General features: G+C 43.3%; 1 protein-coding gene across 10 annotated transcripts in view; it reads left to right on the plus strand.

The window, feature by feature from the left end:
- Positions 1 to 15,611, plus strand: part of tns1a (tensin 1a) — a 94,068-nt gene extending 78,457 nt beyond the window's left edge. For 5 of the 10 annotated variants that reach the window (XM_030409514.1, XM_030409513.1, XM_030409515.1 and 2 more), the window contains 16 exons: positions 1,730 to 1,893; positions 2,069 to 2,216; positions 6,728 to 6,802; positions 7,232 to 7,258; positions 7,560 to 7,641; positions 8,007 to 8,560; positions 8,654 to 8,740; positions 9,003 to 9,131; positions 9,221 to 9,316; positions 9,408 to 9,485; positions 9,761 to 9,832; positions 10,334 to 10,360; positions 10,649 to 10,817; positions 11,843 to 11,911; positions 12,008 to 12,037; positions 12,124 to 15,611. In XM_030409514.1, coding sequence (XP_030265374.1) covers positions 1,730 to 1,893; positions 2,069 to 2,216; positions 6,728 to 6,802; positions 7,232 to 7,258; positions 7,560 to 7,641; positions 8,007 to 8,560; positions 8,654 to 8,740; positions 9,003 to 9,131; positions 9,221 to 9,316; positions 9,408 to 9,485; positions 9,761 to 9,832; positions 10,334 to 10,360; positions 10,649 to 10,817; positions 11,843 to 11,911; positions 12,008 to 12,037; positions 12,124 to 12,253 — 1,937 coding nt within the window. In that variant the 3' untranslated portion in view covers positions 12,254 to 15,611. The remainder of the gene's footprint in view (positions 1 to 1,729; positions 1,894 to 2,068; positions 2,217 to 6,727; positions 6,803 to 7,231; positions 7,259 to 7,559; positions 7,642 to 8,006; positions 8,561 to 8,653; positions 8,741 to 9,002; positions 9,132 to 9,220; positions 9,317 to 9,407; positions 9,486 to 9,760; positions 9,833 to 10,333; positions 10,361 to 10,648; positions 10,818 to 11,842; positions 11,912 to 12,007; positions 12,038 to 12,123) is intronic. The other 5 variants (XM_030409517.1, XM_030409522.1, XM_030409518.1 and 2 more) reach the window with 4 other exon arrangements.
- Positions 15,612 to 23,369: the final 7,758 nt, after the last annotated feature.

Genomic DNA, 23,369 nt, shown 5'->3' on the forward strand with positions numbered 1-23,369 from the left:
ATTTGTTTGCCACATTTCATCGAACCTAATCAAATTTTATTCTCCCTGTAACGGTTTGTGGCCTACTATGTCTGAGTTGGTGCACAGATTAGATTAAGAATGAGGGGAAAAGACTGCTCTTTTATTTATGTGGCCTACATCCAGCGTTTCATTCCCTTTCGCCAATGTATTACACTATCATTCTTGAACAGGAGATGAAATGAAGGAGAGCATTCAAAGTTTAGAACATATAAAGTGTTGCTTTTGGGTTAATATTGGTTCCTATACATTACTTGACTACACCAGTTTTTTTCATCTTTTCAAGTCAAGTCAAGATGAGCTTTATTGTCACAAGCACACAGACAGACACAGTTAAACTACAAAACCGACAAAGATGCACAGAAGATGCACAATGTTTACCTATATCTAAAATATCTACACTTTGACATAATGGCACTAGAATGCCGACTTTTCAAAATAATTAGCACATACAGCTGCTTTACCATTAAAAATGAATAGAAACAGTGGCAGCTTTTTAAAATATTGAGGTGTAATATTAAGTTTGTTTTTGTAAATAAGCAAAAATCCCTCTTATAGTCCAAAAAATGCAGCATAAGCAACACACCTAGAATGGAGAAAAGGCTCACTAGACTCAAAACTGGACTGTGTTCAGAGAATATTTAGTAAAGTTTCAACCTCAGCTGGAAGCACCTTTAGTCTTAAACATCGGGCAGCATGTGAGTAGTGCAGCTTTCAGCAGTTTCTGTTACAGATTCATCATGGGGTGCCACACCAGAGGAATGACCTGTAGTCGTAAAATTAGCTCCTGCAGCCGAAATAAAGCAGAGCTGGTGAGAGTGGAGATGGGATGAGAGTAAGAATAGCCGAGCGTTCAGAGGCTCCGGCTTCCATGCATTGTCTGCATTCATGTTTACCTTTATGTGAAACCATGTGGCAGCTCTCAGGCGCCTCCCAGTGGAACAAAGTTGTCATCTCCTCCGGTTTTTGAGCATTATATAATCATCAGCCCTACAGCAGATTCATTTCTTTTGATACATCTTCACTTCACTTTCATTAGATCCATTTCTGTTCTGATTTTTCTTCTCCTTTTCTGTTTGATCCATCCCCCTGCTGTATGGACAACCCTTCCCACCATTGCTTCCTCCTCTGCACTCCTCCTCTCACCTTCCTCCTCCACCTTTCTCCTCTTCCATCCAACCACCCTGACCTCCCTCCCCGGGATCAGAGTACAACGCTCGTATTCGGGGCATCAGTGAAAGCATGTCACCGCAACAATCTGACCGCCACCGCTCCTATTCCTTCTCTGGTTTGTCCACTTTCCCTCGCTTTTTATTTTCTGACTTTGTTTCATTTATTCCTGCATTTACAGAAGCTTTTTTTCTGTTTCCAAACCATGTTTCCAATTATTTTACGATCACTTATAATTGCTTCTTTCATGGCTTTTCCGTTTCTGCTGTGTTTTCTCCTTTTCCACTGCTTCTCACACCCTTCATTTCACTTCTTTACAAACCTCTTTAACTCTCTGTCCCTCTCTCTGTCTGGCTCTCCTGAAGGTTACGTCAGGGTTCAGCTTTCGAAAGTAGAAAATAAACCCACACAAAAATGCTCCTTTACAGATCATGGATTATTGCTTGTGTTTGTTGTGTTCCCACTTTTGATTTTAGACATATAAAAAGCTATGCCTAATGAGTTGACAGTTCCACACGGTGAATATTTTGGGTCGTTTCAGGGGTGCGCTCCAGAGGAATGACCCCAGAAGTGACGCAGGAGACGGGTCGGCGTCGGACCACCAGCGAGGGACAGTACCAGAGCAGCCACGAAAACACACCAATGATGGATTCACCGGACTTCGCCCACAATCTGGCCCTCAACCCGGGAGGAAGACCCAGAGAGGTCAGAATTCAGTTTGCACAGTGTGAAACCAGATTGAACTCAAAACATCAAGAAAAAGAACCAAACAAAAAAGCAGAAAATGGCGTAATCTAAGACTTCAGAAGCCCTGAGATCTCAAAAGAATTTCGTCTGGGATTAATAAAATTAAATCTCATTCGATCTCCTTCTCTTCCAGGGTCCCATGCACAGCTACCGGGAGGCGTTCGAGGACGACGACGTGGACAGCTTTGCCAACAGTCCCGCCTTCGGAGGAGGCGGTGGTGAGATTTCCCCCCAGACCCCCAGCTTCCCTGTGTCGCCACAGACTCCTTACTTCAACATGTGTAGGTTCACCCTTCCTGCAGACAGGGGGCGCTATCTAAACCTCCAAACACTGACTATTGACATGAACTACTCTCTTTTCTCTTTTACTTTGATTCTAGAATGTAATTTTTCTTTTTATCAGCGCTGTCCAAAGTCGGCCCATTAAGGTCCAATTCTGTTTTTAATTTAAAATAACAGTAATTACAGTTAAACATTAAATCACTTTTCATGCTGTTTTATTTGTTGTCAGGTTAAATATGTACGATCTCTAATTATAATTTTTTTTTAATTATTATTTTATAATCTTCTTGTTTGGTTTGGTTTTTTAACTTCAGAGGAATTTGGGATCCTGGTCCTATTTTGCTCCTTTGCACAGAAATAAAACAAAACAAAATTGCATTTAAAAAATGATACAGGTGACCCACCACTGAGTTTCAGTATTGGGCCCCCCCAAGAGAAAGTTTGTGCACCCCTGCTGTGTTTAGTTTAATCTACAAATGACAGAAAAACGTGAACAAGAGTCTTTTCCGATGGATAATAAATATATATTAATATATAATTTTATTGATCCCGCTGCAGTAAAGTCATGGGCAAAGACTTAATAATGAGAACGACAAAAACTACTTTTATTTTATTGATTTAATTATTATTAACTTGTTCAACAGGAATGATAAAATTCAACACAGCAATTCAACCCTAACCCGAACTCTACTTTACATAAACACTCAAATATTAAGTTTGAATTTTAAATGGAAACACAGAAAGTATTGAATAAGAATAAAAACTCATCAGTAGCAGATAAAATGGAGTCTCTCCTCACAGTTACGAGCCTCCCATTCACGCACTTCTACATCTGGAGCCGCGTCACTTCCCCCCAAAATATTCACCCGTTTACTTGGTCCAAACATGTTGACATGAATGTCGTCCACCAGCGCTGTAGCGTTATTGGCCAGTGCCGGGTGAGTACCGTTGCTCCTCCCTCCCACCACCGTCAGGGCCGCACAGTTCATCTTGTACTCAGGACACTCGGGCTCGCCCTCCCGACCCCAGGACTTGTAGCTCGGCGGCTGCCCGTCCGTCCACAGCCAGCCCCCGGGGAAGAAATGCAGACCGATCCAGACGTTCCCCGTGGTTTCATTTCTCGCCAGCTCCTTCTTGATCAGCATCATCTCCGTCTCGGACGCCACGCTGGCCAGGTCTTCGTGGTGCTCCCTGCAGTATTCCAGAGCCTCCATCCAAGTCTTCTTCTCCCTCACCACGTTGGCGCTGTAGCAGTAGAAGTCCAAGAGATAGGTCGGGAGTGCATCGTGCCATACATCGTAATAAGTAACGCCATAGTTCTCGCCTATTGTGTCGCTCGGCTGATGCCATGCCCAGAAAAACTTCGTCACCTCCCCGCCTCCCGACCACATCCACTTCTCCTTGTCCGTGGAATGCCTGATCAGACCGATCCAATAATAGTCTAAGACGTTGTCGCTGAGCTGTTTAAGTTTCCTCATGTCGTATTTGTTACTGACAGGAGCCAGGTCTGTGTGATGCTGCCGGCAGTACTGCTGAGCGTTATTCCATTTGAGTCTCTGCCGGACGAACACGTACTTACAGCTGAAAGCTGCATAGAAGCTCAGCAGGAGGAGGACGAGGATGAAGGTTCGATCCATCGCTGTCTTGTGTCAAAGGACGACGCGCAGCACACTAAAGGGGTTTTTGATGCACATGCTGCAGTATGTGACCCTCGATGTTTTGCATAGGTGGAGCTTCTTCTTCACTGGACCATTCTGTCTTCACGCAGCTGCAACCATAAATCAAAGAGTCGATGGTCAGAAGATAAAGTCTCGGTCGGGAAAAAAAAACCCAACAAATCTGTTCATTCAGCTTCTCCAGTGTGAGGATTGGCTGTTTTATATCATAAAGTTAATATCTGGTGGCGTTGAACTACTTTGTCAGACAAAACCAGCTGAAAAGTGAAGCTTTCTTTACCGTGGAAACATTAGCCAGACAAGAAAAACCATCAAACAGTCTTTGCTCAAACCGTTTTAACCATCATTTTACCACTGACGCAAACAAAGACAACCTATGTATTTTAACAAAAAGGGTTTTTTCAGATTTCTACAGCTGATCGGAGCACAAAGCACAAAGCTAACGTTAACATCAAATTCATACAGCCGACCAAGACAAGTAGAAAACCTCAGGAAGAGCGACAGAGAATGGAGAGAAAAGCAACAAATATTCAAGTCAATTCACTTTCCCCCTCAGAGTCACAAGAAGAGGTTTATAGGAACGCTCCCAGAAACATTTTACTTTCATGAATCAGTGACTCTTTAATTATTTATTTACAGAGACCCAAAATTTTCCCCATGAGCTTGACAACAGGCAGAAACCTCGAGCAGAACCGGACGGTTAATAGTTTTATTGGTTATTCAGCTGAACTACTTTATTCAAGGTTACATATGAAACTAAATTATACATAACCAAACAGATCCATCACTTCTGGGGGTCCCGGTCTTGATGACAGTTGTGAACGCCGTCTCAGAGACGCTGCACACACACATTTCTTTTCAAATTTGCTTCAGGCAAAACAGACAAGGTGACTTAACAACAAACGAGAGCGGCGAGCAGGTGTGTGCAAATCACGCTTCTGAATAACAATCTGGAGCGCTTTGTCATTTTGTCATGTTTGTTCCCGGGCAAGCAAATAAGACAGGAAATATGTAAAGAGGAGTGTTCCACGTTAACTCCAGGAAAAAAACACATGTCCACATCTGTTTTCTTAAATGTCGATATCTAAATCAAATTTCCAAAAAAAGTTTGAGCTGCTCTGAGCAGCGCTGCATGATGTCAGGTTTGTTGGTTTCCTTTTGTTTTTCCTTCATGTTTTCTTCATATTTTTTGCATTTTGAAATGAAGGAAATGTGAAAGGAGAGCCTGCACACACACACACACACACACACACACACACTCTTTTAGACATTTCTATTAGATTTCCAGCCACTCTCCGCCCTGTTTGACTCTGTGTTGACTGCGAGGACATCACTCCTGCAGTCACTCACGAACACACAGCTGTTGCAGTAAGACTCTGCTCTGTGGCACAAACCCTCCACCTCCACCTCCACCTCCACCCTTCTCCACGCCACCTTAACAGAGCACTGGGCCTGGATCCCCGTCACGCTGTTGATCTGGATTCTTTTATAAGTCACGGGAAAGTAAAAAACTGAAGAGTTTGTTTCCGAACACTGGATGCCTTTTAACTTGGAATTAAATCAACTGATTCCTCTACAGAAGATTTGATTACAGAGTAATGTCACTTCTTCTGTCCCTGTAAATATCCACTTTGTCTCAGATACGACGGCGTCTCGTTTTGGAAAACAACTCCGCAGTTTTATCAGTGACGGTCCCGTGTCTCCTCCACCCGTCATGACTACATTAACACGACCCCACGTGTTCAAACCTTAATCCTGTGTTTTTGAATCCATCCCATCACGATCTAACCTGGACCCAGCCACTGTGTTTGAGCCGCAGCATGCTTTAAATCTTCGTTTTCAGCTACATCATTTAGCTTTTAACACTCAAATTCCTCTTACACTGTGTTTTTTTTTTTTATAACAAATACAAATAAACATGATTTTGGATGTAGAGATGATCCTGATACCCTAAATGTGCAAGTTAATCAGGTTTAAAGGTGCATTATGTAAGATTTTTTGTTTAAAAGACATTAAAAATTAAACTAAAATTATCAACATAATGTGGAGAAATAACAGTTTTGACGTCTTTGTACTGTGACATCTACTAAAGTTAGCATGCTAACCAGCTAGCCGCAGGTGTGTAAACCTCTTTCTCCCTGTACCTGTGCTATCACTCACCTTGTAGTCCAGCTAGCAAGCTAACAGTAGCTAAAGTCATGGATGTATGAGCCGAATACAGTTAGCAGCAGTTAGCAGGTGATCCAGTTGAGGTGGCAAATTCTTGCATATTGCACCTTTAATGCAGGAAGAGAGGATGAAGCAGTGAGTACTTTCACTTCAAGTCGATTCTCTTTAATCAGGCAAATTTTTCCACTTTTGCAGGGATGATTACATCCTGATGTGTCATGTGGAAACGTGCAAATGTCTGCTATGACGCTAAGACACAAGAAGTCATTTGAGCTTTATTTTTAAGTTTTTTGTAAAATAGAAGCACATTCAGTACAATTTCCTGAGCAGTCTGACCTCAGACATTACTTTTTTTAACCAGTTTTGTGCAAAGAATAAGAAAATGCTTATCTGTTCTTCTTGTAAAACTTAAAAATCAAGTCGCTGCTTTGCTGATCTCTTCAAAATAAAAGACTGATTACACTCAAACATGTAATTCCACCATCTGGTGCACTTTCATGTAGCATCGTGCTGATGCTAAAGTGAATTATTGTGTATTTCCTGCATCACGTCAGTCATTTTACATCCTTGCATGCCTCTGTTACACTCTCATCTTGTCATGGTTGTGCATGTTTTGTCGTCATGCTCCTTTAAATCTCTCGTTATCTCCTCTGTCCTTCCTGCAGCTCGCTCTCCTCCAGGTCTGGCCAAGACTCCTCTGTCAGCGCTGGGGCTGAAGCCTCATCAGCAGGGTGGATCAGGTCAGTCTGAACACAGATGCACAACTTTATTTAAACAGTTTGTTGGTTTGGAACTGAGACATTGTGTTTCAGGAGAAAATATCTGATATAAATGTCGCAATTTAACCGATTTCAACCTCATTCTTTCTCGCTTTTGTCAGGCTTAAAATAATGTGTATGAACGAGCTTTCACGCATTAGTTTAGTTAGTTAGATTATTTTAGAAGCTTCACTGTAGGGTCAAAACGTAGAACAGTACCTGTGTAGAAGCTTTGTGCAGCATCTCTGCATTATGTCAGACTGTATCTGAGGCTGAGTGAGCAGGAAAGCGTCTGCCGCCCTCTAGTGCTCAGATCTGGTCTTTGCTTTGCACTCAAGTTTGTCCTCCTTCTCTCCTCTTCCACACGTCTACCTCCTCTTCTCTCGCTTTCTCTCTCTTCCACGCTGTCAGACTCTGACTCTAATGACGGAGAGCCAGGTAAGAGCCCACTGTCTCTGAACCCGACACCTCCTCTTCGTCTTCTTTTTTTTTGTCCTTTAACATTTTTGTTTCACCGCAACCAAACGTTTTTCCTTTTCAGTTCTGCATCCCAGAGTTTCCACAGACTGTCTGTCGAGTAATTCTCTATTTTCTGTCCAACTCCCGACTTTGTTGTTTGGGTTCGTCCGCCGGACGCCTCATAACTGCATCCCACACAAAAGCGTTGTTTGTTTTGTGAACTCCAGACTGACTCAGCGGGTGTGTTCCTGTGTGTTTTTTGATGCTTTGCCATCTGCAGATAATCGCGGTTTCGGCGACTACAGAGCACAACAGTTCAACGCTCCTCTCTCCTCCAGCAGTCCCGTCCACGGCACCGATGGGTGAGCAGTCATATCACATAATTAACTAATGACCAAATGCATTTTAGTACAACTTCTGCAAGCCTAAGTTATACATGAGAACTACATCTGAAATATTTAAAGGTCCCATATTGTAGAAAAAGTGATATTTCCATGACTTTTTGATTATAAAATAAGTCTAGACGCGATAGAAATATTGTGAAAGTGTCGAAGCTGTGCCTTTAAACGAGCTGTCGGGAGCTGAAACTGTATGGAAACACAGTGGGCGGGGCCTGCTCAGGCGTGTAAGAGCTGACCAATCAGAGCAGACCTGGCCTTTCGGTAGGGGGTGGGTCTTAAAGAAGCAGGAACATTAAAGCATTGTATTTGCTTTTTTCTCTCTGTAGACGGAGGATTGGTTCTTCAGACGTCGCCCCGCACAGCCCCATCCCCTCCTACCCCCTCAGACCCGCCTCCCCCGAGGGCTCCCAGGTCAACATCATGGGCGTCCACACCGTCCCCGGCAGCCCCAACACCCTCCACCGCACAGTGGCCACCAACACGCCTCCGAGCCCCGCCCTCCAGAGACGCCTGGGTCAAGCCAGCCCCTCGCTGGGCAGACACCCGTCTCCAGGGGGCGTCCCCTCCAGCCCTCTGATTGGCCGAAACCCTAAAACAGCAGGCGCTGGCGTGCCCCCAAGCCCTCTGATGGGGCGCCGCACCACGGCGAGCGGCCACAGCACACCTGACGAGCTGGGGGCCGCTTCCCGCCAGGGGAGCGTCCTCCCCTCCACGCCCGCCTTCCCCGTCTCCCCGCAGCTGCCGGAGAAGAGGCACATGTCGAGCGGAGACGCTGAGAGGACAGACAACAAGAACCTGACGCCCACGCCGGCCAGCGGTGGCAGCACGCCAAACCTGTCTGGCACGCACACGCTCCCAGACGTCTCCAAGTCCATATATGGTGAGGCGGCTGAGACACGCGAGGATGCTTTAGCTCGCAGAAGGTTTGTGTCCTCGGCAGTAATCGTTTTTCTTGTCTCCTCCGTCCAAACAGATGGTTATCCAGACATTAAGATGAATGTTAAGTTCGTCCAGGACACCTCCAAGTACTGGTACAAGCCAGACATCTCCAGAGAACAAGGTGAGACTCAGATGTATGAAATCAGCCCGCTGCGCTGAATTTAATAGGTTCAAAACAAAAGAGAGTGAAATGAGAATGACAGTAATCCTCTGCTTGATTGTGTATTCTCCTTTCTTCTTCTTCGTCGCCCTTCTGTTTGTCCTCCCGTCCCGTTTTTATTCGATAAACGACCCTCACGTTCCACATCTGTTCCCTTCCCATCTCCTCCTCCTCCTCCCTCTTTTTTCTCCCCATTGTTCGCTCTCCTTTCTCCGTCTTGCAGCCATCAATCTGTTGAAGGACAGGGAGCCCGGGGCGTTCATTATAAGGGACAGCCACTCCTTCCGCGGAGCCTACGGCCTGGCCATGAAGGTGGCCTGCCCGCCGCCGACCGTCCAGCAGAACAAGAAAGGTAAAGACACAAACAGATGATAAACTAGTGATCTTTAGCTCTTCTTCTCTTCTGTATATTTGCATTAACTTACATGAATGTTTCTGTAGTTGGTGACCTGACTAACGAGCTGGTGAGACACTTCCTGATCGAGACGAGCGCCAAAGGCGTCCGTCTGAAGGGCTGCCCCAACGAACCTTACTTTGGTGAGTTTATATCTGCTCTTCCTCGTCGATCAGCTTCTGCTTTCATATCAAAATGATCCAGTTTCAAAGAGATTTGTCTTCCTGTTCGTAGGTTGTCTCTCCGCTCTGGTTTACCAACACTCCATGACCCCGCTGGCTCTGCCCTGTAAGCTGATGATCCCCGCCAAAGGTCAGAGTCGCCGTCATTTTCTGCTTTTTGTGCGCGGAAAAAACTCAAAATCTTACCAACTTACGTCTTTTTAATGACCAAATTCAAGTGTTTTGTCTTGAAAGTAAGGGAGGACTTTTATTAGTTACTAATCGTTCCAGATTTTAAATGTTGATGAATATCTTGTTGTTGCATTTGAAGCAAAACCCCCTGGAGTATTTATTGACACACGTTAAAGCTTTTAATTGAGATTTAAACTCTTTCCTGACATAAATCTTTTGCTTTTTCGCTCTCAGACCCGAATGAAGAAGCGCTTGAACTCGCCACACCCACCGATCCAGTTGTCGAGCTTCTGAAGCAGGGAGCAGGTAAGCAAGACGGACTTAAAATGACTCTTCACTGCAGATTAATAGACACTGTAGACGCCTACAGGATGCAGGAGACAGAGGTACAGTGGGAGGATGGAAACAGACGAGCTAATGAAGATGAAGAGGAGAACACAGGCTTAAATAAACAAGGAGTGTGCACAGAAAACAGACAAAGACAGGAAGTGGGAAGCGAAACGTGACACGTGAGGATTTATTTACCAAAATAAAACAGGAATCTCAACTCTAGCTCATCAAGATGTGACAAAATGAGGCAAAGTGCTGTTTATAAATGATAAAAAGCAAAATAAAATAGTCAGGTAGAAGCAAGAATACTGATTTTTAACAGTTAAAGAATATGAAGTTGACTTTCCAGATAAAAAAAACAATAAAACATCAGTGAAAAACAGTTAAAAAACAGTTATTTCAATCCTAAACACATTTTCTCTGTTTTCAACTTAAAGTCCTTCACTAATCGGTCATTTGCTCACCTTTACCTTACAGTTCAGAAGGTTCCCGAGGAGGCTCATGGTAAATACTGTTCGCGTTGATCCGCTCCATCATGCACTTTGACTGAATGTGAATGCTGTGATGCTCTAAACAAGATGTTCCTCCGTGTTTGTTTGTTTGCATCACCGGGGAACATGTGCATGCACAACATTTATAGTCGATCTGAAAGTTACCGACTGTGCCGAGCATGAGACTCTCACCTCCACTGCATCCTCCGTCACCTCACGTTCAGCTGCATGCACGCTGATTCCCTCCCCGCGTCTGCTTTTGTTCAACAATCGCTCTGTTTTCTGTTTTGTTTCCCTCCAGCGTGCAACGTCCTCTACATCAACTCGGTGGACATGGAGTCCCTCACGGGGCCTCAGGCCATCGCCAAGGCCATCAGTCAGACGCTGGCCACCAACCCCCTCCCTGACGCCACCACCGTCCACTTCAAGGTGTCGACGCAGGGCATCACGCTCACCGACAGCCAGAGGAAGTGAGTCGGAACGAGGAAAAAAAACTGCTTTCCTTGAGTTATTTGTCACATTTTTCTCCCGTGTTTTACATCCAGCGACTAAAACAAGCAGCGAGCAATAAAACCGACAACGTATGAACGCTAACAGGGTGATGAAATAGAAGAACGAACACAATGAAGTGTTGAATTAAGTAAAATACATGAATACAAGAGTAACAAATGGATTAAATGACACTTGCAAAATCTGAGATTGTGCCTTTAAACAGCCGTAGTGATTATTCCATTCATGAGAATGACCAAGATTATGTGCCTTTAATATTTAATCAGGTTTTAGACTCTCCATTAGAGATCAGACGAAACTGGCACAAATTGTAGCCGGAAAAATGAATCGACCTCGTGCCGCGATTACAAAATGTGACGATAAAAGCCTGAAATGAAAAATAAATGTTCATCTTTTGAGGACATTTGCACAGGCAGCCTGCGAGTCGTCCTTCAGGTTCTGCTCAACACAAAACCTGTTTTAAAAGATGTTACTTTGGCGACACCGAGTGGTGATCCTGAAGAAGACGCAACAGCAGAGACTTCAACTGAAAATAGAGATGGGCTGATGATGCTGAAGCTTCTTACAAATAGGAACATTAATTAATTATGATATAGTAATTCAACATATTTGACCTGATGAGATGCTACGCTGTGAAATCTGACAAAGTGACACATACAACTTGAATTTAATAGCCTACTTTATTCTGTAATGCTGAGAAGATCGGTTTCCTGACTTTAAAATAAAACAAATTCAACTATTAGAATGTTCAGTGTATGAAATGACCAGGTAAATAAAACAAGGGTTTGTAAATGACTTACAAAACACGGAAAAGAAGTTGGGAAAAGACAAAGACAGGAAGTGAGAAGTAAAACGTGACACAGGAGGATGTGATCTACAAAATAAAACATGAAATGGCTAAATATTCAACACATGGTGGCACACACACACACACACACACGCTAACTTAATATCTTTGCTAACTTCTTTGTGTCTTCTCCTGCAGGCTCTTCTTCAGGCGACACTATCCCATCAACACGGTGACCTACTGTGACACTGATCCCCAGGACAGAAAGTGAGAAACCTTCTTAACTTTCCCAATTTCATGAACTAAAAAACAAACTTTTTGATTGTTTAACCGTCACAACAATCTTTTGTTTCTTTTCCATAGATGGGGCAAAGAAGGAGGAGGCTCAGTAAAGTAAGTTTGAATGTGTTCGAAGTAATTGTGTTGTTGTTTGATTAAAAAGAAAATGCGTGTTAACAGATTTTCCTCTCTCTCGTCAGGCTTTTCGGATTCGTCGCGAGGAAACAAGGAAGCACAACAGACAATGTCAGCCACCTGTTCGCCGAGCTGGACCCGGATCAGCCCGCCTCCGCCATCGCCAGCTTCGTCTCCAAAATGATGAAGCGGTGAAACTCCCCCGACGCCCGAATGGCAGCGGCCGTTTTGAAATCTCGCGTCTTTCTTCGCCAGGACTCGACGATGTCCTTCTTTTTGCGTTTCCTGTCGGTTTGTCTCTGTTTCCCTTCTCTCTTTTTTTCTCTCTGCCTTGCTGGTTTGTCTTTTTTGGAGAGGGAGGAGTCTCTATTTGAAGGATTTTGAGTGCCGATCCAGAGTGGAGCTAGAGGATGTGCGGTGTGGAGCCGTGAACGTGACAAACATGGAGGCCGTCGAGGGGAGAAAATTTACTCACAGGGTTCGCCTGTGCTAGAAGAGAAATGCTAGCTGAAAGACTAAAGGAACAATGCTAAGTTCAGTCGGGGAACACGTAAGGAATCGTACGTTTTCAGGGTTTTCTGTTGTCGTTTTTGTCGATTGATTTACCAAAGGTAGTTGCAACACAAGTGCAAGAATGATGTAGCTATTAAGCCATTATTATTTCCTCTTTTCAAAAGATGAAGTGTCGAACAAAAGAGAAAACAAAAAAAAACTAAAAGAAAAGAAATACGGTTTCTTCTTGAACTCGTCTTCAGGAAAAAAGTTGGCCTTGACGGCTTTTAGCAAAACAGTGTCTGAAGACCTTATGCATGTTAGCTTGATCTTTAAGCTTGGTTCTTCTACCTTCCACTAAAAAGAAAAAAACAACAAAAAAAAACTCATTGTGAAATCCTTCAGAGTGGTCATTTCCGGGTCTGTTGTGTGTTGGAAAGGGCTCTGCAGTGAAAACACGACTTGATCTAAACTGCGCATAGCAGACCGGACTCGGAGAAAAAAAAAAAACAAGAACGAGAAAAAGAAAAACGCCACGCTGAGGTCACCGCACTTTGTGTCAGTGCAGCCACACTTGCATCACCTCCGCGTCCAAGCCTGATCTCTTTTTCTCTCGCTCTCTCTCTCTTTCTCAAAAACTTGTTGGATTTACTTTGCAAGCTCCCCGACAGCATGGCCGACAGAGAGAGGAAGACTGTTCGTCCACAAGATGGCGCCACTCACTCAGGCTTGGACCCTAAAACCCTCCCCTTCCCCCTCTTTCCCCCCCAGACTCGCCCATCACCAACTGCTTGCAGTAGTGGATCTGTTGATAGACGCTGCCACTGAAACACACTGGAAATCACCAGGGACTGGCCCAACGACCTGGACCTATGCACTGTTCTTTATGCATGTTGTTGTCCCGAGAAAAAAAAAAAGAAAAATGCACCCTCCCCCTCCCTCATAGCTACATTCAACATCACTGAAAACATTCTATGCTTCGTGCTAAAAACGACTTTAAAAACCTTTAGACAAGCACACGCCAGAGGTTGTACGACTTGTCAAAGACTGCATGAAATAGACAACATTTTTGTACTCTTCCTCACAGAGTCCTGAAAAAGAAAGTAGACAACCCATTGTTGAAGTAGTCACATGATGGTGAGATGCTATATTTTTACTTTTTTCTTTATTTTCATTAGGTTTTTTTTTTGTTTGTTTTGTTTCGTTTTGGTCCATTTGAGCCAGGGTTACCTTTCACTGTATCGAAGACAGTCCGGTCTATGTTTGTTTCTTTTTTTTCTTTTCTTTTTTTTTTTGTGTTCCACAGTGTCGTCAAAATTTACAGTTAAGAGACCTTTTAGGGGCAAATAAGGATAAAATGATTTAAAAAAAAAAAAAAGAAAGAAAGAAAGAAACAACACAAGGAGTTTCCACACTGTGCGCAAATGCCTGCTTGTTGAACACACGCTCAACCATTCACAATAAGCTAAGGAAAATTGATATTGATATAAATGTACATAGATATACTACTTTGAAAGGTGACATAGCGAAAAAGTATTTATTTTTGTTGCTTTGGTCCCTCATGATTACTCATATATACATATATTGTACAGTCTAGATAAAAGAAGATTACCTAAATGGGGTTGAGAAAAAAAATATATACTTATTTTGGCTAATGATTTCAAAGTCTGACGATTTTGAAATGTGTTTGAATATATGGTGTACATTACTTTGTACATGTATATGTTTGTTTCTTGGCTTGTCATGTTTCTTCATTTGTTTTTTTTTGTTTGTTTTGTTTAGTTTGCGTTCTCTCAGAACGAGGTAGGGCATGAATGAGATAGAAGTCTGAACTGCATGGACAAGAAGCATTCGAGAGCGTTTTTTTTCTTTCTTCCCCCGCCGCTGAAACGCGCTCACGTAGGCGTGAGGCGGGGGGGGCGAATGCGTCGTAGCCGGTAGATTTTAAGGTAAAAAGACAACGCCGATTTTAGGAGGGGAAAAATAAAATATGGGGAGGGGGAAGCACGGTTAAGCTCAGCAGCCAACCTCAGATGCAATATGAAAACAGCTGTATGCACCTCATGACAGTCACCATTTATAATTTTGCCAAAGATTCAAACACTTTACACGTCTATGCTGACTGGCTGCATGTCGCTTTTTTATTTTATTTTTTTATGTTTCGACCGCTACTCAGCTTCCATGTTTTTTTGTTGTGTTTTTCACATTAGCAGCGAAATTTAAAGAGCCGGGACACACGGACATTTGTCGCTGTCAGTCCTCGGAATTTTACAAGCGAGACGGGGAAAGAAAACAAGCAAAAAAAAAAAAAAAAAGCATGGGACTTTTTAAAAAAAAAAATGGGTTTCCAAAAATGTGTCCGCCTCCATGGAGAAAACAGAGCAATGCCCCAACTGGAAGTGTGTAAACGAAGCACTTATATTCACAATACCGAACGAGGAGTGACATAAATTCCATGTGGGTGTCAAAGTGCTGGAGGTTAAACGAAGTGAGACGTTTTTCTCACCGTGATGCGAAAAAAAGCTCGACAGCTGCAGCTCTGTCAGACTGCCAAAGGTGTGTTTTTCTCTGGCCCTCTCGGAAAAAAAAAAAAAGTCAGCTAATGATTTATTTATTCTTATTTATTCTGTTTGTTTTTTTTCTTTTTTTTCCTGACAAATCCCGTTTCATCGTCGCATTATCGCAGTTTTTTTAAAACGCTCGGTGTTGACGGATGGAGGAATGTACGGCGGCGCTCGGGCTGAAAGCGGAGAGGTACGGCGCCGTTGGAGCGACTGCTGGTCGTTTTGGAAAGTTAAAAAAAATAAATAACTCCGCTAAGTTAAAATTGCGTCGTACCTGTTGGCTTTGAGTCAAGCGTCGCCTTGTTTCAGCGAAAAAAAAGAAGTGATTTCTGTGACCCGTATGTACAGATGGGACTTGCTGTATGAATGTGCTACTATGGATGTACAAAAGGGTCTCAAATTTTGTTTGCGCTTATCATTTACATTATATTGTCATGGCTTACCTGTTCCTAAGGAGAAAAAAAAACATTAAAGCAATACAAATCAGTTACATTAAAGCTATGTGGGTGTTCATTTGGCTTTTTGTGTCTCGGTGGATTGTTTTAAAAGGAAATCGATCAAGATTTCAATGCAAAATGCTTATTTTTTGGCCTTTTTATATGATTTAAAGATGCCAGTTTGGACATGAATTGAAAACTGTGGAGAGTTTATTTAAAGAGCGTCAGGATCGTGTCTGTCACCACTCACAGAAAGGAGTTGAACGTCAGATGAATACATCTGGCCGGAGATTAAAGCCACGTTTGGGGTCCAGCAGTTCAAAAGAAGGAGGAAACCTTTGTTCACAATCCAAAAACCTTCTACTCATATGAAACAACTCGGCGAGGTGAAGGCACGTGTGACCGTTGGTTCACCCGCTGCCCTTCTCGCGTTCACTTCCCCGCCCGCCACGACATTTTACTGTCAAACTACTGCCTGTTTTTAGTTGGTACTTCCTCAGCAGGACGTGATTTATCTTTTCATTCCTGTTAATTATTTGCATTTTCACACGTATTGAATTGCTCGTCAAGCCGGGCAGAACGTCTTTTTTTGCATGTGACCATCGGAAGGGCACAGGTGTGAATAGGTCAGGTAATCAGGTAGTGTAAAGTCGTTTGTGGCTCAAGAGAAAACTGCATCTAATCTGATTAATTCCCTCCAGTGATGTCACTCAGTGGCCCGAGGTGCATTGTGGGTGAATGTAGACGACAGGGTTTTAAAATAAAGAATGTGAAAATACAGAAACATAATATCTCTGGTTCTGCTGAATTGTTTTTGATTGTCTGTTTCTAAACTGTCCAACAGTGTTATAGGAATGCAAAGCTAGAGTGAGTTGCATCTTGGGTAATGTAGTCCCCAGGTTTTGAAAATGAGTCACCAACAAATAATCAAAAATCGATTCAGCAGAACAAGAGATAACGCCTTTTTCTATTCCAAGCCTTTTCCTTCTTTTTCAAAAACCTGGCGCCCACGTTACCCACAATGCAACTCAGCCACTGTGTGACATCACTGGAGCCAATTAATCAGATTAAATGCAGCTTCCTCTGGAGCCAAAAAAGGCTTTATATTACTTCTTACGAACAGGTGGTACTTCCCAAACTCACGTTATTGTGTAAAATTGATGGAATAACCCTTTAAGTTGAAAACGCTTATTTTTGTGACTTTTGTCTATTTTATTGTTTATCTTTTTTATTTGGTTTTCTGTTTTTTTTATACTGTTAATGTGGAATATATGCACCATCTCTTTATTTATGTGTATACTCACTATATCATCCAAAATGTGCAACTTTTTGATTTTAGCGTCCCGACAACGTTGATTCTTTTTTCTTGTGGCGGTTATTGTTTGTCACCTATTTACCTCCAGATCTGAGCAACTTACTAATTTAGCCGTGGTTGACCACAACCTGAAAACAAAATACTCCAAAGCTGAACTATCAAACGACGGCAAACAGATTGATAACAGGTGTGCGTTTGTGGTCGAGCCGCTGAGTCACTTGGGGAAATCCAGAGAGTCAACAAGGCAGCTCTCCAAGCAGTAGCCCAGTCTGTTTGTTTGTTTCAGGAGTTCGTTTCCAGGTTTAAGGGCCCGAGCACCGCCGCTGCTCAGAGTCGGAGCTGCGAGAGTCCGAGGCCGGCTATAAAAATATAAAATCAAACCTGGGAGGTTCTGACGGCTGCAGACAGTGTTCAAACTCGCAAGTATGCATGACACACTTCCCCCCATGACAAATTACATACGCACTGTCGCTTTCTGCTTCGCCGTGGCACATTACGAGCTGTGAGGGAGGTACACGCTCCCACCAAGTGCATCATGGGTCTCTCTCATGGGTCCTGGCTTACTTCATAGACACTATAACGTATGCGTTCGCCCTCAATGCCGCCAGATGTAAAGCCAACAGGCCCTCAGACCTGTCCGCAGCCGCCATGATTTGATTTGATTTGACAACTTTATTTGAACAAGGAATTCCCATTGACAGCAAAGTTTTCTCAAACACGAGATCCCCTGTGCGCAGAACACGTTTAGCATTTCAATAACATGAAAGAGAGAGAAAACAAAGCTAAACTCAAAACACAGAATCTGTCGAGGCAATAAAAACACAGCGAAAGTTCAATCGTCAGATCAGCTGCGCCGCGGTTAGCGCCGACCCTGGTACCAGGTAGCTCCGGGTTCGATCGACGGCCAATTCATTGAATAAAAAACGAGGACCATATGCCTCTCCGCTTTGAAATCGCCTTTGAAGGAGGAGGTCTGGGAGGTAAGCCGCCGCGATGGAATGGCTTCCAGTCCAAAGGCCGGTCCGCTGAAGGTGTTTCACGCCAAGGAACAAGAAAGAAGAATCGAACGTCTGTGGCCTGCGACCTGCCGAGGTTCAAATACACCTGACGTAGCATTCTCAGCACTTCCTTCGTCGACTAAAACACTCAAGCTCGTCTTCGGTTCCAAGAGATCTGAGCGATAAAACCTTCAGTTTTTAGGAGTTCAATAGCCACGGGCAGATTTATTTCAGACACAGCACAGTGGTGTCCTGTTGAATTGTCTAGAAGAAGTTGGAACCCCGTACTATGAATCAAACAGCTGGAAAAATCTCCTTGAGTGTCATGAACTGACTGAACAGGTAGTTTAGAGCAACACAAACCCTAAATGCAACCTTTAAAGCGATTCTGGAGGAAGATAATTGATTGTTGAGTGCCATCCTTGGGTCGTCATGTCGGCCTGCCCACACTTTCAGTTGGGTTGGACTAAAGTCACCAATCTCATCTCATGTATTGCATATGACAAGTCTTGTTTGGCTTTGTCATCGTTCAACGGTGAATGGTTGTGTAGCAGTCCCATTGTTTAAGACTTGCTATCTTTCTTTGTTTTGGGCTGATTTTCAAAGTCCCTCTGGACTAATTTCAGGGGATTCGGATCACCTGTGCGCAGGGTGGGAAGACCAACTCCTGATTTAGGAGGGGAAGCAGCTTGAGGCTATTCCCCTCCCAGCCAATCATGGTTTGACAACACCCCTTTTTGTGAAGGCTTAGAAGAAGCGAGGAACATCACCCAGGTGGTTCTCACACTTATTCTGAATCTGTCCCTGACTCACCGAGGACTTGACCCCCCCTTGATTGCTAGCCAGAAACAATGGCCTGTTTAGGCTCTATTGTATTTTATTGGCTACCCAACGTCATTCTAGTGAGGAGACTTGAAGCTCAAGCCCCTATACACCTTCAGTTTTGACATTTTGTTTCACTGGGGCTTGTCAGACTTCAACTTCCAACGACTCATTGACTGATTGACCAGCTGCTGCCTTGATGAACAGGAGATCGCCAAAGTCTCTAGAATTCATTCACCCCAGGCTTTGAGTTCAATACACCAATGATTCCCTACTTTTCTTTAGTTTAACTTAATGCAGTTGACCCTGGCCGGGATCTGAGTACCCTTTTCCCCCAAAGTCCAGTTTGTTTGATTGGTGTGAACAACAAGCGTACCGTGGGCAGTCATACGAAACAATCAAACCATAATTAAACCAGCCAACCACGACGACCGAAGTGGTTTTAACAACAGATATTCGATTTCCAAAAGTCAGCTCTTAAAGGTTGAACTTTTGAACTGTAGGTAAAAGTTCATGACTCACTTAACTTTTTTATAAAACACAAGTCTTTTTTTCTTTAAATCACATTCATGCAACATGCGGCCAAAACATGCACATGAGCCTCTCGGTGCTGAAGTGAGCCAAAGTGTGCAGACTTGGAAATGTGTTCTGTGTGTGAGAGGCATCTCACCCAGGTATGACCTTCCTACACGGAGCCTCGGTCGTTTTGGAAAAACCTGACCCCTGCGCATGCAGATGCCACTGGACTGTAAATATTCAAATAAGGGAACGTTCCCACTCCGCTCTTATCAAATGGAAAAATCAACCTGCTTGTTTTGGTTCGCACTTCACCTCCTCCATGCTGTTTTTTTTTTTTTTTTTTTTCCACAAGAGGACTGAGACTTATTATTTTGTTGGACAGAAGACAGATTACATGGGAGTGATAGGTTCAGTCTTCTGTAGCTGCTCACAAAGAAGAGCTAGCAGGTGCTTATTGCTGAATGCATACTTGCCTTTTTTACCACAGTCAAACATCCGTGACATGTCAGTACGCGGGCTGGTGATGAAGTGTCGGAAATATTTAAAACTTCATCAGTGATGCTCTCTTAGCTCTGCCAGTGATAATCTCCTCAAGAGGTATTGATTTAGCCCGTCATATCCACAGTTTGACCGATTCACAGCTCCTGAGGATTTCCTTAAGACAACAGTGCCGAGTTCAGGCTAATTAGGGGGGGAAACGGTACATTAGGCTTCTCCTCGCATCCACATGTTGGTCAGAAAGAGGCTGGCGAGCGCTCGGCTCTGAGGCAGGCCAGCTGTTCTCACGCCAGAGCAGTAGAAACAGGCCCGTGTTCGACTCCCGTCGTGTCCCCGCAACAGCTCACTGACTTGTTTTGGCTTCACGCTTGTGTGAAATCTCTCTGGAACAACGGTTGCGCATCAGAGTGCTCATCAGTGCTCACATCTTCCACGAAGACGTACGATTCAATCCAATTCGGCTTTTAAAGGGTCAAGTTTTATGAGACTGAGTGGAGACTGTGAGGCATCTCAGTGAAGCATGGAAGCAGATTTAGGAGGATACAAGCAGGTTTTTCTTGCCTCCAGGATCAGGACGAACGTTTCCTCTCATTTCTGGCACACAGATATGAGTAAAAGCTGCAGTGATTTTGTGGTAATGTTTGAGTTTTTACAAGGCGTACTGTATTATGTGACTGGCCAGGTGATTTGGAAAACTTCAAACTTACTCACTTTCTTGCTTAAAGGTGCCAGATGTAAGACTTTTTATTTAAAACATTCAAAAAACAAACACAAAGCACAAAGAAATAACAGTTTGAAATGATGTAAAACATGTTCATGTGTACGCTTACCAGCTAACCACTAGCCAATGATTGTCCTATAGTAAACAACAACAACACTTCCCCTGTGCCTCGAGCTCCCAGTCAGCTAAAACGGCTGGTACCTGCAGTTAGCGGCTAGTTAGCAGCAGTTAGCGGCTACTTTGATAATATGCTAATGAAAATGAAAATTGGCTATTGCAGCTTTAAATGAGAAGATGGAATAGGGTTGTAGGGTTGTTACTTTTAGTTTTTGGTCCAGTCTAAACAAGATTTAAGGCAGGTGGATTGTGCTTCTTGGAAAGACCCAAGGTAGCTGATTTCCCCTACTTTTGGTCTTAACGCTAAGCTAAGCTAAACATCTCCTGTCTCTAGCTGCAAACAACAGTGGGCAAATTAGCACTGAGAAAATCTAACGATCTGTTGAATTCAGACTCAAAACAAATAGGGGACGGCGTATCACCAGAGCACCACTACCAATAGCTGCCGTTAGCTAGTTAGCTCAGTTAGCCGTGCAGCTAGTGGTAAGCACTGGGGAAGTTGTGTTTACACCGCTAGCAAGGGAGCTTTAGCTTGATAACTTCAGGAGGTGTCTCTGAAACATAGTAAATAGACGTCATGACATAAAAACTGTTATCTCTTCACTTCCTGTTGATCATTTGTACATATTGCACCTTTAAAGTACCTGTATGGAAATCCCTTTACTGTAGAAGGGTATGAAAAGCTAACATGAAGAAGAAGTGGTGCGTGAAATAAATATATAATGAATAAACAAAGAGAACATACCATGCTGGAAATATACAGTATCGTGTATAAGATATCCTGTGAATGCAGAACTCCTTCTGAAAGAATTCTCGCTATGTTGGACTCCGGACAGATTTACAAGGTGGCAGACGTTTGCATTAACAGATCAAGGAATGTGTAAATGTGCATACCTGTCTCTTTGATTTCCACACACGCATTGATTAGAAGTGGATAAACACAGATAAGTGAGCCAAGTTTAGGTGAAAAGTATGTTTTTAAGACCGAAGTGGAGATATAAAGATAGACACTTTTTGCAGTTCGCTGGCAGCTTCTTCTCTGAATGAATGTGTTGATGGGTGCAAGTTCCACCGTGGAGGAGATCGTCTCGATTTTTATTACCGTTGGCAGAACTCATAGACTAAATAATGGTTGTGTAATGGAATCGGTGCTGCCTTAAACACAGGAAATAAATGATGGTGGTCATGTTCATTCATGCTGGTAATTATCACTGGCTTTTCAGGAAGAGAAACCCACTCAAAGCAAAGAAATTATGAACTTTGGAAAGACACTGACCGTGTTGCGTCCATCCAAAAACTTAAAACCGCTCGTGTGTGTGTGTCTGATGCGCTCGACATTTTGATTCTGGGCAACCATTGAGGAGAAAGCAGTCCTGCTCTGGGAGGATGTGTTCGCCTCAACAGGCACTTTCCAGCCAGATGAATCTTCAAGTTAAAGGTTTCTTTTCCTTCCCTCGGCTCTCCAGAAACAAGATCTCAGAAAATGATGTGAAGACAAAAAGGCGCCTTGTATATACATGTCACATGAATAATATCACCGGAGAGGAATTTTAATAAAAGCATCTGAAACAAATTATTCAGGTAACTCCATACGTTGACGGCTCTTTGGGAGATCCTGGCACGTCGGCGCTGGCCCGAGGACAAGCCCTTCCCAAAGCCCCGAGGCTCCTCGAGGGCCGCATCGTAAAAAAGAAACACTTACGCCCCGACATGACTCAAGTTTGGGAGTACTCACATTTATGACAGTTGGTGTTTTCTCTCAAATATAACGTGCTGTACTCGTTTGAAGCAGGTGACCTCCTCCCCTTTGGCCTCTCTCCGGACCATCGGGTATCATTCCTGCGATGCTTTGAATTCTTTCACTTCTCAGCGAGCCGCTTTATTTTGTTTGTTTTTACGACGCCTGCAGGATTGTAGGTTACGGTTCACCTTCACAAGGGTTACACTTTAAACACCAAATCAAGCATAACTGTAAAATGTACCTTTTTTAAAACAGCGCAGTTATCATTAGTCGTAAGAGGGCTTTTTGACCCCTACTTTAAAAAAGGTATATTTAGAAAGAATACAAATACCAAGATAGTAAAAATGAAATACCATCGTCACGTCCGCGCCCTTCAATATGATGCTGGATTCAGCAAGCTTAGCATAAAGACGGGAAATAATGCCATGTCATTAGATCCATGGTTATGCCAAATTTGAGGCTTCAAGACGGTCCACAAACCAACTGTCCTTCAAACTTGTCTGTTTATTTCTTTTTATTTCTATTTGTATGTTCTCACTTTGTTTTGCTAGTGTATAATTTAAGCTGGGTTGGGTCCAGTTGATTTTTGAGCCTCATTCCCAACTCGTCGACTATTGAGGCTTTCAGATTGTAGGTCAGTTTGACTCAGTATCTGACGAGTTGGGGAAACTGGGAAGTGTCAGTATTTGACAAATTGTTGACGAGACTCAAACATCCAATTTCATACAAATTGGACCTTTTTAATTGTTATTCTATCGGAGAGGATTGGATTGCATCGTACAGTACAACTTGTTCAGTGTGCGTATGAAAAAATAATTAAGAGTGTTGAATCATCTGAGCTACCTTTGTACAGTGAAGACACAACATGAGAAACATAATATTTCAGGCTGCAGATTGATCTTTTGGGAGGAAAGCAGTCGTCTCTTTTCCAAAAATAAAAGTGCACTAGCGCAGAGTTTGCAAGCCAGCAATCTCAGCACCTGGCAAAGTAATCGATGAATCACTGGCATTGGTCATCAAACCTGTCAATCCCCCAAAGATGAATTATCCAAACTCCTACGGTAGCCTGGAAACAGACACACACACA

Source organism: Sparus aurata, chromosome 24 (assembly GCF_900880675.1).
Source record: "Sparus aurata chromosome 24, fSpaAur1.1, whole genome shotgun sequence".
Lineage (NCBI taxonomy): Eukaryota > Metazoa > Chordata > Actinopteri > Spariformes > Sparidae > Sparus > Sparus aurata.